At 40.9% G+C, this 18,567-nt stretch overlaps 1 protein-coding gene across 1 annotated transcript in view; it reads left to right on the forward strand.

Moving 5' to 3' along the window:
• map2 (microtubule-associated protein 2) overlaps window positions 1–18,567 on the forward strand; it is a 101,157-nt gene that overhangs the window by 69,361 nt on the left and 13,229 nt on the right. The window contains exons 7-18 of the mRNA XM_046054505.1: window positions 3,460–3,549; window positions 4,717–4,791; window positions 7,252–7,467; window positions 9,421–9,779; window positions 10,752–12,845; window positions 13,047–14,034; window positions 14,164–14,406; window positions 14,799–14,936; window positions 16,019–16,080; window positions 17,276–17,407; window positions 17,588–17,729; window positions 18,423–18,479. Coding sequence (XP_045910461.1) covers window positions 3,460–3,549; window positions 4,717–4,791; window positions 7,252–7,467; window positions 9,421–9,779; window positions 10,752–12,845; window positions 13,047–14,034; window positions 14,164–14,406; window positions 14,799–14,936; window positions 16,019–16,080; window positions 17,276–17,407; window positions 17,588–17,729; window positions 18,423–18,479 — 4,596 coding nt within the window. The remainder of the gene's footprint in view (window positions 1–3,459; window positions 3,550–4,716; window positions 4,792–7,251; window positions 7,468–9,420; window positions 9,780–10,751; window positions 12,846–13,046; window positions 14,035–14,163; window positions 14,407–14,798; window positions 14,937–16,018; window positions 16,081–17,275; window positions 17,408–17,587; window positions 17,730–18,422; window positions 18,480–18,567) is intronic.

Here is an 18,567-nt window from a genome sequence, read left to right on the forward strand (position 1 = left end):
TTATTTGTGCATGTCGTTTATTCTCCTGTCAAAGCCAGTGAAAGGCTGGCTGCTATGTCAGTTGACATTGCTCTGTCAGGGAAATGCTGTGACAACCAGACCAGGCTTGTTGTCATCAGTGCCATTTAGCTTTGTGCATGTGACAAGGTCATTTTTTACAGTTGTATTGCTTTGTGAATGTTTCTTTGGGTTTTTTTTGGAAGACTAAAAATCCATGTCTTATTGAACCTAGCGCTCTCGATGTTTTGAATGTCCCTCAAAGTGTGTGCCTGGAATAGACTGCATTTTATTTTTACCCTTCCAAAGCATATGAATGAAGCCTCTTTAGAATAACAGTGGAATAGTCTTGGTAGGACTTTCTCTCTTTTTTAATTTTAAATTTACATTTCCTTTGCTATCTACTCATATATCTTAGAGAGACTTTAAAACATTGCTTTCGTCAGTTTTAAACTTGAACATATGTTATATACAGTAGACAAAACTTAAGGTAAAAAAATATTTTAAATTCTGACAAAACTTGTTTAAAATTCTATCTTGACTCAGACCTCAGACTGTCAGTAACCTCAAGAAAAGATGGACATAGAGAAAATTGGATCACTTCTAAAGCAGCCACATACAGTATGTTTTCATTTTTTTGTGTTAGTTTTAAATATATGACTCTGTCTAAACCACAAAAGAACTTGGAACTGATCCCAAAGCCATGTGCTTTACCCTTGAATGGCAGACGAGTACTAACATTTTAAAGTCTTTATGCACAGGCACTCTTTTTGGAGGTGTTGTCTCACTAAGATAATGGGTCTATTCACACAAATCAGCAGAGTCATTTCACCCCAGTTCAATGCTTTAGGGGCTATTTTTAGTTGTTTCATATCACAACCTTTCTTTGTTTTTGACACCTTTCAGCTCTGTTTTTGAGAATTGGAAGAAAGGGTTATACTTGGAAGCAGTGAATAATATGTTTGTTACACTTTGCCATTGAAAATGGGAAATGGCTGCTATGAGTTGGTGAGTGGGTTGTGTTAAGTGTTCCCGGAAGTAGTGTGCGTGCGTGCGTGCGTGCGTGTGTGTGTGTGTGCGCGCATTTGTAATTGAATGCGTGTATGCCTGCAAGCTTGTTTGTGTTGATGTGTGGGCGATGTTGGATAGAAAAAGGACCTGAAACAGCAGCAGTAAAAGCATCACACTGCCACCCAATCCCACATAACCACTGTTACTATGCAAATGAAGGCTGGTTTGATTAGAACTCTGCATGTCAGGCAATATTTAAACTGATTCATACCTGCATACAGACAGGCCGATTTAAGCTTAAATATAGAGACTATTTAATAAGTTGTCCCTGTTTGGCTTCCTATTTGGGACAAAATAGATGTAAAGGCTGTTTTTTCACATGACATCATTGTCACAGATTTATGTCTTTCTTTTTTTTTTTTTTTTTTTAAACTTTTCACCAACAATTTTCTTTTTTGATTACAATTATACATTAAATTACATCAAATAAAATGGGCTGGAGGGAAATTATAAGGGAATATAACAAAAAAGTAAACCTAAAACTGTTAGAGGTTACCGAGGAAGGAGGTGGGGACGTAATAAGAAAGGGAAATGAGAGAAGACTGAGAAGGTTAGGGTGTATCTGTGCTTGTGGGTGAGAGAAAGAAGAAGAAAAAATGTATATATATATATATATATATGGTAGAAGGGAAGCAACTTTATAGAGTTAGTTTGGGCATAATAACATTTGAGTTGTTTTAATGATACTCGTAGGAGCGTTAGTAGAAACAAGTCAGTATGATGGATGATTGAGATAAAAAGAATAAATCAAAAAATGGATAGAGAAGGATGAAGTGTTCAAGAAACTGAATGACATTGATAATAAATAAATAATAATAATGCTACCAAATTTACTGTGGCACTAAGTCAGCGGCAGATTGAGTGATGTAAGAAGATTTCAATATGTGTCATTGAATTTTTGAGATAGATTTTTTTGAATGGCTGAGCTTTGTTCCAGTGTTACATGTTCTGTTAAAAGATTCAACCACTGTGGGATATTGAGTTGTTTTCTATTCTTCCAATTAAGTATTATGTCTTTTTTTAAAATTCACCAACTGTTTGCTCTTGTTAGGTGTCAGCTCGAGTGTTTTCCTGCAGTACTGTCCTCATTTAGCCGCTGTTGCCCACCTGTGTCAGACAGCCAGACAGAGTTGACAGCTTCTTTCGAAATGTTGACACTAGTGAGTGAGTGAAATCTCATATTACTTTTATTTTCTTGCAAAAGACTTCAGTATTGAATTTTATGAATGTTAACTATCTGCAAGCTGAAACTGCAGTTCAGTGTTGCCTTCACCTTGAACACATAAAAGAGGAAGAAGGGGAACTGTAATAGGCATCTGAAATCTGGCTGTTCACAGTCCACTGCAGGCATTCAAAAATAAATATATTCACCAGCGTCGCACAGCCCACACTAACTTCCATGGTTCGATTCGGGCTGGGGACCTTTGTTGCGTGTCAAGTCTCTGCATTTTCTATCCATATATCTACTGTCAACCTCAAATAAAAGTAAAATATTGAATAACAAAATAAATAAAATGTCAAAACCCTGATGATTTTGTCTAGTATACTTGAATTTAAAATGGATATCATTGGATTCAGGCCAGAACAGATGGTGTGAATATGAATCAAAGTGTGTACATTTTGTTTGGCAGTAGCTAAATAAAAATAGCAGCTCCTTGCTTTTTATTTCCAGTACGTAAAATCACATGTCCAAGAAAGATGAAACAAATGTAAATAACTGATAGTGAGATGCCACAGCTTTTCAAGCAGACCCCACGGGTTCATTTTTGAAATGCTGACTATGTATAATGCACACCAGTTCCAGGGTCATTTTTCCAAACCCAGCATTCTCAGAAGCATTATTATTGCCTTTATTATACTCTGTATTGCATTGTCTGGTCCAGGTCATTTTTAGTCTGCACTTGTTACATGATGTTGGGTTTCCATGGTGACACTCACAGCCTTCACCAGCAGCCCTAGCATCCCCGCCGTTATGGAATCAATTTCATCTCCCTCACGCTGGCTGTCATCTCAGATTTTGAGTATATGATTCAAAAGTACAGTATAATAAAATGGATGGAAGAAGAGATTGTTGGTTTTTTTTTTGAGAAACATCTGGTATGTTCTTAACACATATCCCACGAAAGTAGACTGAGCTCCGTGCTGTTATCCAGGACCACCTTGCTTTACATTCTCACACAGTTATTTCACAGATTGAAGCTGCCCAGTCTGACCACATTGCTGTGATGTACTGGCACAGCTGGGGATTCACTGCACCTTTTTTCCCAGCCAGTCTTGGGATTTAAACCGTAATAATTCCTTAAACTTTCCAACTCGGCCACTTATTCTACATGCTTTTTAGAATAATCTTGAAGTAGATTGACCTTGTCTGTGTGTGAACTGTGTGTTCAGAGCAAGTGTCAGCACGGATCGTGCAAGAAGTGACGGCAGAGGCAGTGGCGGTACTAAAGGGAGAGCAGGAGACTCAAAGGCTGCCATCAGGTAAGCCACACCGACACACATTTACACACACTTGTAAAAGTTGAAGAGGGTTGGGGCCTGTCCCAGCTTGGCAGGGTACATCCTGAGAAGATCGTAGGTCTTTCAATTTAAGAGTCTCTAATTCAGCTAACCTGCATGTATTTAGACTCTGGGAGGAAACCTATTCATTCTGCTATTTAAATGTCACGCCCTTAATGTTCAATCAAGAAGCTATTCAAATTACATGATGGGACAAAATATTATACACACGAGACATTCAAAAAGTTTGTTGTTGTTTTATCTTCATGGAAAGGCAATACTTCCCCGTACGCTTACACCAAGCTCAGCACAGCGAAGAGTGGGGAGAGATGATAGTAGAGAGTGCAGAGAGTGTTACAACACGTGTCAAGGTGGGCAGTGCAGCAGCAATATTGCAGAGAATTGTCTGCTTGAAAAGACCACCGCATTGAATATAGTGCATGAAACATACAGTATGTTGCAGGGAGAAGAGTGTCTCATGTGTGAGTGTTTCAGTAGTCTGCCTGAGCTAACTCATGTATTTGATCACCTCACCAACAGAAGACTTTGGCTGCTTTGGGAGTAAGTGAGAATAGACGAAGCAGGGAAATACTTTACATATATTTATTAAACAGCATCCTATAAATAAAAACAAACAGCAAAATTAAAGGGGAACTCCTTCAATTTTACACATCAAAGTCTGTTTACCTGCTCTTTTTGTGGAGGGAGCTGATAAATTGCTCCAGGTGATGTCACTTGAGTCAGCGGTGGTAGAAGACTACAACTTTGAAAACATGTAAAAAAAAAAAAAAAAAAACAAATCTGGTCATGTGATGTTACGAAGAAGTGAGCTTACTTGACCTCTGTGGCCTGCTCCTCAGCTCTGCTTGGAGCATCAGCTAAACTGCTACTAGCACAACACACCCAAAGCGCTGACTGAACTGTCAGTTTGCATTGTGGGTAATATAGGCACCAGGATTTGAAGTAAGAAGAATGCGTGAAATAAGACGATATTTCTTTCATCATCTTTTGATGATAATACGGTTTCTTTAGTGTTGGTCCAGCGCTTACCTGAAAAGCTCTTGATTTTATACAATTGAATTCTCAAAGTCCTTTACAAAAATTTTATTTATATGACCATACTGTCTCTTTATCTATCTCCCTTTGTAGTTGAAGACACCACAAATTTGCCTCCCTCTCCTCCCCCCTCACCTGCTGCGGAGCACTTTGGTCCTGTCGAACAAGGTAGGCTAAGAATATGATAAGTGTGTGGTTTCCTTCTTTTCCATGGCTGAATCTTCTGGAGTTTTATGATCGGCACCACATTGGGGTACTGATGTGGTTGGCTCTGGGGGTACTCTTTAACCCCACCCTCTCAGGACATGCCCCACCTACAGGGGACAAACCACACATTGGTACCCGTTCAAAGAAAACTGTACATACCAGAGTTGCTAAAAGCAGGAACATGTTCTTCATTTTACAGACATCCATTTTTTCCTGAAATCTTACATCCTCCTCCTCATCATACACCTGGAAGAGATACAATTTGTATCTTCATCGGCATCACCATTTATATTGAAAAGAAAGAAGCACTCACATGCATGACCACCTCGTTACAAGTGCACTCTTTTTTATCATCCTCTTATTCCGTTTCCCTTTCTAACCTCCACACCTCGCTGTCTTCCTACACACTAATATGACAGCCAATTTAGGTAAACCTCCAATACCTTGTTGTTGGTCTTTTTGGTTGAATTATGTTTTTAGTTTTGCATGTCTAATCATGGAGTTGTGTTTACTTGTTGTTGTCCACTGTCAGTGCTGTTTGTATGTGTTTGGCTGTGGCAACAGATCATAGTTTTAGCTAAATAAACATTACTTGAAGACATAGCTGCTCTCAAGCTAGAGCCAAAGTAACTAATGGCTAAAAATTAAGCCTCGTAACAAAAGTAATGTGTAAAAAAGAAATTAGCTAATATAATAAAGCCACTGTGAACTGTAAATGCAGTTTAGATGAACTGTGGCTAAGCTAGTTTGCCTAGCTGACCATCCAGGCTCAGACTAGGCATACTAGCATATAGCTAAGTATGTGTGTGTGATAGCTAGCTTTCTGACATTACACAGTTATAAATGCAAAGCTCGTAAAGACTGAAAATACCTTATTTAGATATTTTCATATTTATATTATAATTTGTTCTTTGTCTTTCAGTTTAGTCCAGTAGCACTGTCATAAAGTATGGTTCTTTATCTTTGACTTGTTTAAACAAAATGATTTTTGTGCAGCTGCCTGCAAGAAATGGTTGTAAGTGTAACTAAAGCTTCAGTCTGCTTCATGCTTGGCATCTGTCCTTAGTCTGCATTGGCTGGATTTTAGTGAGGAGAGTCAGTAGGTGGGCCAGCCATGCACCGAACACAGATGGTCAGTTTGGTTAACATTGTGTTACTTGTACAGTATAAGAAGTAAGGACTGATTAGAGGTCATAGGGGTTTCTGCGGATGGTGACAGTGTTTTGTATCTTTGGCCAGTGGTAAAAAAGTTCAGTTATTCGGGGTGTTGTTGTATTGTAGGTACTGAAATTTTCAGTCATCTCAAGACCCGTTAAATATGACTTTTTAAACTACACAGGGTTTTTCACTTTATTCAAATGATGATTAGATTGTGTCTTTGATGGATCTGGAGGTTCCTTTAGGTATAGAGGTTTGTTTGTGTACTGGCAGTGAGAAAACACACATGTTACTGATTGTGATACTATTGCAACTACTGCTGTATTATTATTATTATAAATGTTGTTATAAGTGTTTAATTTTTTGTGTTGTAAGTCTTTTATTTGGGCTTAATCATATGTGAAGCAGTTATTTTTTTATATTATATTGATAGCTTCCTCAAACGATGCACTATTCTAATTTGTTTGTCTCAGAGTATGGCTGGCCCCCAAAGCTTTGTCAGCTTTGAGTTGCTTGTCGCTGTCTCCTTGTCAATGTCGTGTGTGTTATGTTTCTCTTGCTCTCAATCAAGCTTTGTCTTCTTCTTACATTCCCCTCTCTAGTGACCCTCTCTGTTTTTGTTTCCTATTTAATTTTTTTATTCTCAAGCTTGAGTTCCCTTTTCACTGTAAAAAATGTCCATCTTAAAACATTACTTTAATAATTATCTAGTAAAGAAGATAGTTCTGATAATAATGTTAATGATAATTTCCTAAAAACGTGCCCCAGTTGAACTACTGATTTACCTAAATTGTTAAAGTGGTCCTACAGAAATATTAATAACTACTATTTACTATGCTTCCATGACACAAAGTTGTACTTCTATTTTCTGCACATATTAATTCTGTCTATCAACAGATACCAAAAAACTAAATATACCTTAATGCACAAAGCAAATGTATATTTTAATTTTGAGATTTTGAAAATAGAATTTCAAATAAGTGACAAATAATGTGTGCAAAAGTTTTGTTTTGTTAGTTCTTTTTTAAATTGCAAAACCTCTTTTCAATTGGCTTTGTATTAACGTTTTCACAGCTACACTAGATTTGAAGACTCACTATTAATGTTCACCCTTAAAATGGACATTCTTTGGTGCGTTCTCCATTTTTTATATTATATTCTTTTTCCTTTTCCTTTCTCCTTTTCTTCCTCTTCACGCTCTCTTTCAGTCCGTGTGTCCAGATTTCCCTGCAGTTCTTCTCCTTGTGTCTGTCTTGTTTGTAGATGTAGGGGATGAGGAGGAGGCGGGCCCTCTCCGCCGCTTCCAAAATTCTCGGGAGAGGTGCAAGTTCCTCGCCCCCTCCATCTCAGTTTCCGTGCCCGAGGACGACCCCTACCACTCCGACGAGGAGTACTATGAGCACCCATTGTTCAGCCCAGAGTGGACGCACTCGGGCTCTCGCCCCACAGGGCAGGCCGTGGCCTTTAGACAGATTGAAGGTGAACCACGCATGGTTCCTCTTTGCCATTTCCTCCCTTCCATTCCCCTCTCTCTCTCACTCTATTTCTCTCCTTTCTCTTTTTAACACCAATTTCCTCTCCTTCTGTGATTTGACCTCCCTCCATTCCTCCCTCCTTCCGTCCTTCCGTCTCTTCGTCCGTCAGTTCGTCTCTTCGTTCGTCTTTGTGTTTGTTTGTGTGTCCTTGTGATGTTTGTTCGCTCAAAATCTGAGCAATTTCATGTTTGTTCAACAGTCATATTTCTTTTTTTCTTTTTCATTTATTTCACCCAAAGCCATTGCTACCTGTGGTTGCCATTCCGTTAAGTCCAACACATAGCAGCGGTGTCTCTAAAGCAGGTTCAATTCTGATTTATTTTTTTTTTAAATGAACATTATAGAGTACAGTTCTCATCAGTAAGACCAAATGGCCATGAAGGTTTACATTTGGGACATGAGTTAAGGTCCAAATGGCTTTCATGAGTATCTCAGAGATACCGTGCCTAGTTGGTGACCATGACCATGCACAGATGTTTTGGTTCATTCCTCAAGATGTCCCTCACCCCTTTAATTATACTGCACCTTGTCAAACCCCTGACATTCATTCTAAACTACTCTCACACACTCACTGTGGGAGCAAGGAAGACTTTTAGCTCCACATACTCGTAAACACTTTTATTGTCTTTACAAATATAAGACCTCAGTGTGTGTATTTACACTTAGGCTGCACAAATACACGACATAGCCTTCTACAATATCCGCCCATCAAAATAAATCCTTTTGCTTGGCAGCTTGAACAGTGGACAAGAATTTCATTTACACCTCTGCCTTCTCCCAAAGCATTCCCTGATAAAACATAACTCCTCTAATTCTTCTCTCCATAGAAGCACGTCCATGGTAGACTAAAGCAATTCATAACACATTTTGTTGAGACTTAGAGAGACTTACAAAGTATTGATTAATCTCCAAATGGCTATATCTGGCTATATCTATGTCTTTTAAATATATGTATTAATTCAATAAACACACGACAAATAAGAGATGTAAGGGGTATCTAATACTGTGAAACTATATACATTTTATATATAGTGTCACATACTGATTTTGGATAGTGGATTACTCCTCTAGTCTCCTCCAACCCTCATTGCCACTGCTGACAAAAGAACCTAGGGGAAATGTTTTTATCAGCAGCTATATCATATACAGCAACCTTTGGCTGCAAAGCTGCTGAACTGACTTTGTGTAACCTACGCAAGAACTCAAAATGTTATACAGCAATGGCTGCTGAAGACCAAAGCTGCATGCCCCCATATTGACCATTACACAGTTGATAATCCAGTCTGTGCAACGGCGAGAATCTGAGGCAACGCTGCTTTTTACTGTACTGTACCGCAGCTCTTCATAGTTGAAAGATCCAGGGATTTCAGAAGTGCTCTGAACAGAAATGCTTCCACAATATTGCTTTGATAGGCCATGAAGTTTCCATTTTCCTTAAACAACCTCAGTTATCAATGATGGTAGGTCAGTCTGTGTTGCAGGCATGCTGTTTGCAATAGAAAGATAGAAGTGGAAATGTTTTTTTTTTTACAAAATAGATTCTTGATTTACAGTAAATGCTAATTTAAAAATATAGATAGATATTGAACAATTTAAAGAAATCTCTTTCATGCCTATAACCAATATATCTTGATAGTTTCCTTTTATAGTTTCTTTGTATATACACATGGGTACACTATGCACCCAAAGTATTAAAGCCTTCAAGCAGAATGAAAAACCACAGACACACAACACTGTACTATACGTGTGATGTACCTATATGTGTAAACAGACATACACTTTAGGTCATATTTTCCCAGAGCTTAAAGTGTCCCATCATAAGTTGTGTTCTCACATAACCCAAGTCTGTGTTGCCTGTAGTCTTAATGTGTCCCCCTCTCACCCTGTTTTTGAGAAGAAGAGACCATGGAGGCTCTTACAGCTGAATACGAGGAGGAGGTGGAAGAGGAGGAGGAGGAGGAGAGTGCAGAGGCACCTGAGTCCGAGGCAGCTCTTGATGAGCAGCAGTGGAGCGGGGAAGAGCCTGAGCTGGACAGCCCCCAAGCTGAGCCCTTAGAGCAGGCAGAGGCCATAGACGAGGCACAGGATCTAGACCTGGAGCCAGCCGAAGCAGCTAGTGCTGCTGCAGAAAGCTCTATGGACAGGGAGGAGGAGGAGGAAGCAGAGGGTGAGGAGAATCCTGAGACAGGTGTGTCCTGCCCTCTGCTCTCCTTGCCTGCATGTTACTGCATTGTCCACTGTATAAGAACGCCAGATGTGTCAAAAGGAACCCATAAGCATATAACATAAGCATTATAATTCAGGTGGAATGGCAAGTAATGCTCCCTGCGCTCTGCTGTGGCTGCAAGGCAACACAGGCTTGTTGGTGAAAAGAGTCACATTCTTTTAACTTTACCTGATTTTATTGGGTTCTATCTTTGCGCTTGTATTTTCTTTTCTTGCTGTGGTTTTCGGGGCCGGCCGTTTCGTATTGGTATGATGAAGTGAAGTGTTGCTGATCGTAACTGTGCTTTTTTTCACTCGCTATAAGCTTACGGGTTTCTCATTATGTTTACACATGGCTTGGTGCTGGTATGCCAGTGCTGCACACTTTTTGTAACCATGAATCATACTTGCTATTAAATGTGGATCACTCATATATTGTTATCGTAATTCTGTGTACATAATTTGCGGGATTTTGTGTTGGCTGTCTCATGTTAAGTGTGGTATAGTTGTCTCATCAAATACATTTTTTGTCTGCAAAATTCCAGTTCATTTGTTTGTTTGTTTTTTGGCACTGTTAGTGACAGTTTATGGCACTTCTCTGTCATTCACCAGCAAGATTCTTCTCTGTTTAAGGTAATATTGTTTGACATACAAAAGTCATTAGCCAAAATTTATTTGATGTTAATGGAACAGATTTGAACTGGTCGAATTCTCATAACATTCTGTTGTACTTACAAAGAATGACAGAGATGCTAGGTCTATTTGTTTTGAAGAGTCGCATGGATATCCATTCCATCTATTACTGCTTGTTTCCCATAAATCAGCACCACAGTTGCTACATGCCGGTTCCATCACATACCATGCCATATTCTCATCCATTTGTGACTTGGTGGACCCCATAATCTCGCCGTACTTCTTCATTGATGGCCGTATCATTGTGCTGTAAGTTTCTGAGGAGAGCTTTGCCTGTTACTGTGATAAAAGCTTTCCTAATCCCTTGCTTAATAAATATGTAATTTGCAGCATGCCAAAGCATTACTTTTCTATAGTGATCAAAACAGCCAACTTACAGATGTCCTTTCAGCTTTGAAGATGGACTCAGACAAGCAGGGCAGCGAGAAAAGTGGTTCCATGAGCCCAGACAGCATTGGATCGGAAAAACGACCAGAGGAGTTTTTTGAGCCTCAGATCCAAGGGTTCTTTGCTGGTGAACGAGTTGTACCAGAGAGCCCCACCATGGATATGCCATCATTTGTACCCCCAAATGTTCAAAACCAAGCCAAAGAATCTGCCAGATCACTCACACTACAGCCTGCATATGGCGAGCCAATCACGGTGTCAGAGAAACAGCCATCAGTGGAAGTGGTGGAAGTCAGCAGCATCAGTGGGCCCTCTGATTTCTCTTCGTTGGGAGACAAAGTTGAAGGAGGAGACTCAATGAGAGACGGAAGTGACAGATCTGGCATGTCAGCATATTTTGAAACATCAGCCATGGAGGTTGATGAGGCTCCCCAATGTAAGGGTGAGGGTTATTACGAACTGAGCACAGCTGGTGAAGAGAAGAGTACAGTTGAAGCCAGGCCTCAGGAGATCAGCTACAGCACATTAGCTGAAGCCCAGGATAAACCCGAAACAAAAAAAAGTACATCAGAAAACAAAAGTTTGTTCACAGTTCCTGATAGGAGTAATGAATGCAGGCTTTCACCGGGTAAACTAGCCCTAGAGCAGAGGAGTTACTCACTTAACATCACCATTGGAGCAATGGATCAGAGTGGGCAAGGCAGGCCTAGGATCTTCTCCCCACTGGCCACAGATATCATGTCTTACACAAGTGGAAGTCTAGATGAATCAGCAGACTACCTCCCAGTCACTACACCCTCCGTGGATAAGCCTCAATCCTTCCCTCCCCTGATACTGGAGACTGCAGCTTCCGTCACCTCAGATTCGTCATCTCCTCCAAGAACCACTGAACCAGTTTCAAAACCCAGCTCTGAACCAGACTCTCCGGAATCACCACAGCCTCCTAGGAGCACCTATAAAAATGGCACAGTGATGGCGCAAGATTTGCCTGAGATGCTGGACCTTGCTGGGACCCGTTCCAGACTAGCATCAGAAAACACTGACCCAGAAATCATCCGGAGAAAGTCAATTCAAGCTGATCTTCCTGCTTTTGGTGATGACCCACTAGCTAGCCTAGTTTCTGGGGAACAGAGTCCCGGGGCCAGAAAGAGTGAAAGCCAGCTGGAAGAGATGGGCTATTGTGTCTTCAGTGAATATTCAGGGCCTATGCCATCCCCCGCAGATGTGTTCAGCCCTACAGACACTTCTGCACAGGTCTTCACCCACTCTGTTCTGGAGGAGAAAGTGGCTGAACAGGCTAGGAAATTAGCAGTCAGAGACACATCTGTGGAGGACAAGAGCCAACCATCAGAAGTTCCTGATTTTACTGAAGAGAAAGACCAGAGACAAGTAGAAAGAAAAGAATCTGCTGAAGAAAAGGACAAGGAAGTTGCGGATGATCAGCCAAATAAATCTGTAAGTGAGTGGCCACCTGCTCAACCAAGTGAGACTTTTGTGACACCAACAGTCACTGTGACTCTAGAAGAAGGCGGGAGGTCAGGGAGTGAGACTGAACGACAAGCCAGTGGTGAAGGCTCAGCATCAGAAACTGAGATTGCAGACTATGAGAGGCAGATCCGCAAATTGGAGATGGAGGACAGGCCTCTTAGTCTGGAGGAGGAAAGAGAACTGCAGGAGCTTCGGGAGAAGGTGAAGCTGGTCCACCAGGAGGCCTATGAGGAAGTGGATGCCGAAGATGTGTACCAGCTGACCGGTGTAGCCAAGGACCGAATTGCCAGGCCTGTCAAAACTTCACCTGCTTCGTCTGTGGAGAGCAACATCGATGATGACAAGCTGCTCTCACCGGTGCTCTCACCTTCCAAGCTTAAACAAAGAGAAGTGTACGGTTCCCCTAAAAGAGTGGCTTCACCAGTGTTAGGAATAAACAAAGAGGAGAAAGAGAAAGAGGAGTCAGAAAAAAAAAGGAGGGAAGAGCAAGAGAAGGAAGCAGCTGAGAAGAAAATGAAAGAAGAGGCAGAGAGGAAAATCAGGGAAGAGGCAGAAAAGAAAGAAACGGAAATGAAAGAGAGAGAAGAGAAGGAGAGAATACTGAGGGAGGAAAAAGAGGAGAGAGAGAAGAAAGATAAAGAAGACAGAGAGAAGAAAGAAAGAGAAGAGAAGGCAATGAAGGAGCAAGTGGAGAGAGAAAGGAATGAAGGAGAGGAAAAAGAAAGAATAGAGAGAGCGCTGAGAGAGAAGGAAGAAAAAGAAAAGCTAGAGAGGGAACTAAAAGAGAAGGAGGAGAAAGAGAAGCTAGAGAAGGAACTAAGAGAGAAGGAGGAGAAAGAGAAGCTAGAGAAGGAACTAAGAGAGAAGGAGGAGAAAGAGAAGCTAGAGAAGGAACTAAGAGAGAAGGAGGAGAAAGAGAAGCTAGAGAAGGAACTAAGAGAGAAGGAGGAGAAAGAGAAGCTAGAGAAGGAACTAAAAGAGAAGGAGGAGAAAGAGAAGCTAGAGAAGGAACTAAAAGAGAAGGAGGAGAAAGAGAAGCTAGAGAAGGAACTAAGAGAGATGGAGGAGAAAGAAAAGCTAGAGAAGGAACTAAAAGAGAAGGAGGAGAAAGAGAAGCTAGAGAAGGAACTAAGAGAGAAGGAGGAGAAAGAGAAGCTTGAAAAGGAACTGAAAGAGAAGGAAGAGAGAGAGAAAGTGGCTGAGATGGACAAAAAGCCTGAGGAGATAGAAAGACAGCCAGAGGGGAAAGTAGCCATGCAGCCTGTGGAGAAAAAATCTGAAATACCAGTTGGGGCTGACAAGGAGCATGAGGAAGGTGAGCAAGACATGTTAGAGAAAGCAGAGGCAGGGGCAGAGGCAGCAATGGTGAAGGAGATCCCAGAGACTCGCGCTGCCATCGAATCAGTGGTGACAGTTGAGGATGATTTTATCACTGTCGTCCAGACCATCGATGAAGCAGAGGAGCCGGGGCACAGCGTTCGTTTCTCTGCTCCGCCTGAGGCTGAAGCCCTTTGTGTCGTTGCCCAGGAGGAGGAAGAGGAGGAAGAGGAGGAGTCTGTGGAGTTGGCCCAAGAAGCAGACATGGAGGCTGCCAGTCTAGAGGATGTTCCCGAGACTCCTGCCTCCCCAGAGAAGGCCGCTCAAACAGTAGAAACCGAAGGTCCGACAGAAAGCTACGACAGAGATGAAACCACAATGGACGACTCCATCCTGGACAGCTCCTGGGTTGACACACAAGGTGAGATCTCTTTCATGGTTTCTTCCTTCATATTGTTCTCTTTTTTTTCCCTTTCTTACCTCTTCTGCTTCAAGAGCACACATTTAATACTGTCTCATGGTTTTCATGTACTGTTTTGCCACACTGCAGATGATGATAAGAGTATGGCAACAGAGCAGATTGAGCCTTTGCCCAAGATGTCCACCCCAGTCAAACCATCTGCTGTGGTCCAGAACAAGCAGGCACAACAGAAAAAGGCAGAGAAACTGGAAAAACCTGTAAAACCAAAGGTTAAGGGAGGGCGGGCTAAAGGCCGAATCTCCACACCAGAACGCAAACCTGTCCGCAAAGAACCTGTCTACATCCCCAGAGAGGAAGTCAAGAAGAAAAAAGGTTGTCATGATTTGTTTCCCTTTCCTTAAACAATTTTCATAGTTGAAATAGTAGTTGTTTAATTTTTCCTGTCCATTGAGAAAAGCCATTTAAGGCTTGACATCAAATTGTGCCTAACAGGGCCTTTCTGCTGTTCTAAAAACCCAGCGTTGTGTGATTTATTGCTTACCTATACAGCTGTTTGTGTCAAAAAATGTGCAGTTTTAATATCTCACTGACACAGTGATTTGAGTCAGCTGTTTTTAGTAGAGTTCAACAAATAAAACAACTGAAAAGGGTTTCTGGGGATTTTATTATACGCAGCAGTCCATATTTTAACATGGTTCAGCATCTGTCTGTTCTTATTGTTGTGTTTGCTTTTGTCGATGGCCCTGTTTCCTCTGATAATGTAGCTGTGATAAAGACGACTGAGCTCACCAAAAAAATGGAGACTCAGACTCAATCCCCATCCAAGAGGAGTTTGATGAAACCAGCCATCCGCCAGAACCGCCCCACCCAGCACCACTCCTGTCCTAGGAGGAGACACACAGGTGACACTTTGACTTGCTTTCTGCAGGAGAGCCACCAGGACACCAGCTCCCACCACATTTTACCTGCATCGTCAGCTTCAATTTGGTTTTGTTATCCATTTCGTTTTATTGGTTAAAGTGGTTTGTCATGTGTTTCTTTGTTTTGATCACAATAAAAACTGACCTGCATGTGTCATTTGGTGTCTTTTCTTTTTCGTTTTTGTGAGGATTTGTTCTTTTAAGAGCAACTTAACACCAAGCTGAAAGCATTGTATCAAAGACGTCCTGTATTTGGAAGCTTGTGATTTCAGGATTCACTGAACACTTTACAAGTACACTTCTACATCACTACAGCAAGGTCAGCAAAACAAGATTTTCCGCTAGTGTTAAGTTACTCTTTAAATGCATCGTTCCTTTCTTTTACCATTTCCAGCTAATTGTTTTTGTGTGTGAGTGTTGCTGTGTCACATTAACATACTAATACTTTATGGAATTATTCCACATATTTTAAAGGTTGTCAAGTTGTTTGGTGTGAAAGACACATAAAATGTTTCTAACCTCTACGGTCTTTTTAGGAATTATATATCCACTCAAGCTTTTTTTAACCTATGGTTGCCAGGCAACTAGTAATCAATGGTTTTGTTCTATGGACTTGATACTATAAACACTCACTGTCCCAGCAGCAGTCTGTTCTTCATTTTCCCCTGACGGACTGAATTCTGTGTCACTGATGATGAAAGCTCAGTATACTGCTGCATTGCCCCAATTAGATTATTTTCCAGGGTTGCCTTACATAATACAAAATCCCCCATTCTGTGTGATATCTTGCCAAATCTTTGCAGAACAGAGCTCTTAAGGGGGGCGGCGACTCGCTCCCACAGAATATTCGATTTGTCATATAGCTTACCATGCAAGGTTTGGGAATACAAAGTTATATTTTATGTTTCTATATTTTTGAGAACCAAATTTGCTCACAAGGATACAAATGTGACGACAAGTGGGAGATTTAAAAGGCTCTTTCTTTTTCCCCCTCCCATGTATAAAGGTTAAAACATGTATTCAGTCTGTGATCTAATATTCCTTTAATTCTGTCACTCTTTCAGAGACGCTACCAGACAGTCGTCAGCCTCTCAGTGTTGCCAGACAGTCTCGCGACAGAGCATCGGTGAGTATACTCCACCAGCCCAATAATGGCCGACCAAGTAGGTTTGCACTAGAGCAACTAAATAAACATCAATCAGGACAAACTGACACTGAAGAGAGAAAAACTTTCTCCTAAACAGCAAGGACACCAGAAAACTGGACTCTCCAACATTAGATCTGCTATCACTTTTTGGTGACCTTTGGTATAAAGAGAACAGAAAGGTTGGTAAACATAAGCATGTTGTGCATAGTTCAGTGATGCATAATAAAGTTAAACAGATTTCAGACATTTACCTCTCTCTACCAATACACCAGTACACACTAATGTACAAGTTGCCACATGCATCTTTAGTGCAGACACTAAAACGATAAACATTAATTAGGCAGAATAATTATCACTAGAATTAAAAGCTGTTGCTTATTTTCTCTTGCGACTTCCAGAGCAACCTAATCATCTATTTAGATAAACACATTACATACTGTTTAAGCGAGCACTGTCTCCCCACTGTATTTCTAAGCCCTAATCCCCAGTGCATTGCATTTCTGTATTAAATCACTGTTAGTTTCCCTTTTTAATGTTATGAAAAGATATTTATGTTGGTTGCTTTTGCTTTTTGTAAAATGTTTACTATTGTTGCCTTGTTTAATGGTTTTTGCACAAGCAGGCAAGCCAGATCCATTTAGTGTTTTTTTTTTTTTTATTGAGTGGGTGTTGAATCACCCTGTGACATTTCTCTAGCGGCTGTGGTCGTGACTCCATTTTACTCCTCCACCTTAGTAATGACAGTTATTGTGTCTAAAATAACACAGTTTCTGCATTTCTTAAATGTCATGTCATTACAGCATACTGTACGTGTATTCTGTAACTTTGAGCCCACATTATATTTCACTGCAGTGTAACATGAAATCTTGCATGAGCATGGTGTCCTTCCAGTATTCTTTTTGTTTGTTGTTTGGCATTTTGATGTCATATATTTTTAATTTGACACTGACATGTTCACAACAAATATGCATGAATCACTATTGTGATGGGCTATGATTAAATGCTATGCACACAAGATCTGATGCTAATACGTTATTCTTCATCCGGCAAAGGATACATCAGATCTTGTGCACTGATCATGCATGTTAAAGCACTGTTATTTTCACCACTCTTTTGTCACCTTTTGTCCTGCCATGCGACTCACCCACTGGGCTTCATCGTTGTACCATCTCAGTGCCATGCCCATCGTTTGCCATTAACAAAGATCCCCACCTCCATATCCAGACTGGCTGCCTCATTAGATAGACCTCGCCCATCCTCAGCAGAACCTCTAGGCTCCCCAGTATTACAGAGACCCATAGCCAAGGTAGGTGAAAGGTAGAGCGACACTGTATCTGTAGGAGTCCATAAAGAACATAACAAACATGTACTTTTATTTTGCAGTATTGCCCACCTAAACCTGTTGTTTGACCTTTCAGTAAAAATAAATCACAGCCTCACTGGCCAAAGGATCTACTTCTTGTCTCTGGTGTTTGTTTCCCAACAGGACGGTGGGTCATGGAGCCCTGACACGAGGTCCTCTCTGCCGCGGCATGCCTCCATTCTGAGTCGCCGTGGATATCACGACCAAGAGGAGAGCTCCACCTCCATCACCAGCTCCGGCTCCACGGCACCTCGCAGACCCACATGTAGGCTGCAGCTTCTCTAATCAACTAATACTTCACAAAGTATCTGTATTTATGTTGGATTTTAGATGCCCAATTTCCTTGCTAGTGTCTGTTTGCTTAGCTACTGTAACTCAATGGGTTTCTTTCATCTGTCTATCTGAGAAGCTAACAACACATTCTTGGGGTATTACGTACTGTACTGTATGTGTGTATCTCCTCCTGTACTAGAAAGTAAAGTTTGAAAACCTCAACAAAAATAATATATTTTTAGCATTCAACAAGATACTATATTCCATGAGTCCTTTAGTGTATAAGTGCTATTGTGTATCAGTGTTAGTGTGTTTTAATGGGAGCTATATGTAGTCAAACTTCTGCTCGTAAAAATGCCAAATATTTTTCAGATTTTATATTTGATTCCAATTTAGCTGAATATCTGCACTAGGCCATGTACATTATCTTGCTTGGCTCATTCCACTAATTAGACAACCATCTCATCGTCTTTCTCTTATTCCCCACCTCTCTCCACCCCTCGTTCACCATCTCTGTGCAACTGTTATTGATGTTCTATTAACAACCTGCCTTAAGCACAGATTCTGGTGAATGCATTTGCAATTGAACATCCAAGAACCCCTGGTTCTCCCTTTCTTCTTTCTCTCTTCCTCCTCATAATGTCCATCACTAAATCTGAAACTTTCCCTCTTTTGCCTACTGTAGCATTTCGCCCAGAGATGAGGGCAGAGCATAGGACAGGACGAGCCCCTAGTATGACAGGTAAAGGGGATTCTTCATACTTACTATTTATTGTTGGGTTACAGTATTGGATTTCATAAAGTTGTGCAAGTTTACATATTAACTAGAA

Source organism: Micropterus dolomieu, linkage group LG07 (assembly GCF_021292245.1).
Source record: "Micropterus dolomieu isolate WLL.071019.BEF.003 ecotype Adirondacks linkage group LG07, ASM2129224v1, whole genome shotgun sequence".
NCBI lineage: Eukaryota > Metazoa > Chordata > Actinopteri > Centrarchiformes > Centrarchidae > Micropterus > Micropterus dolomieu.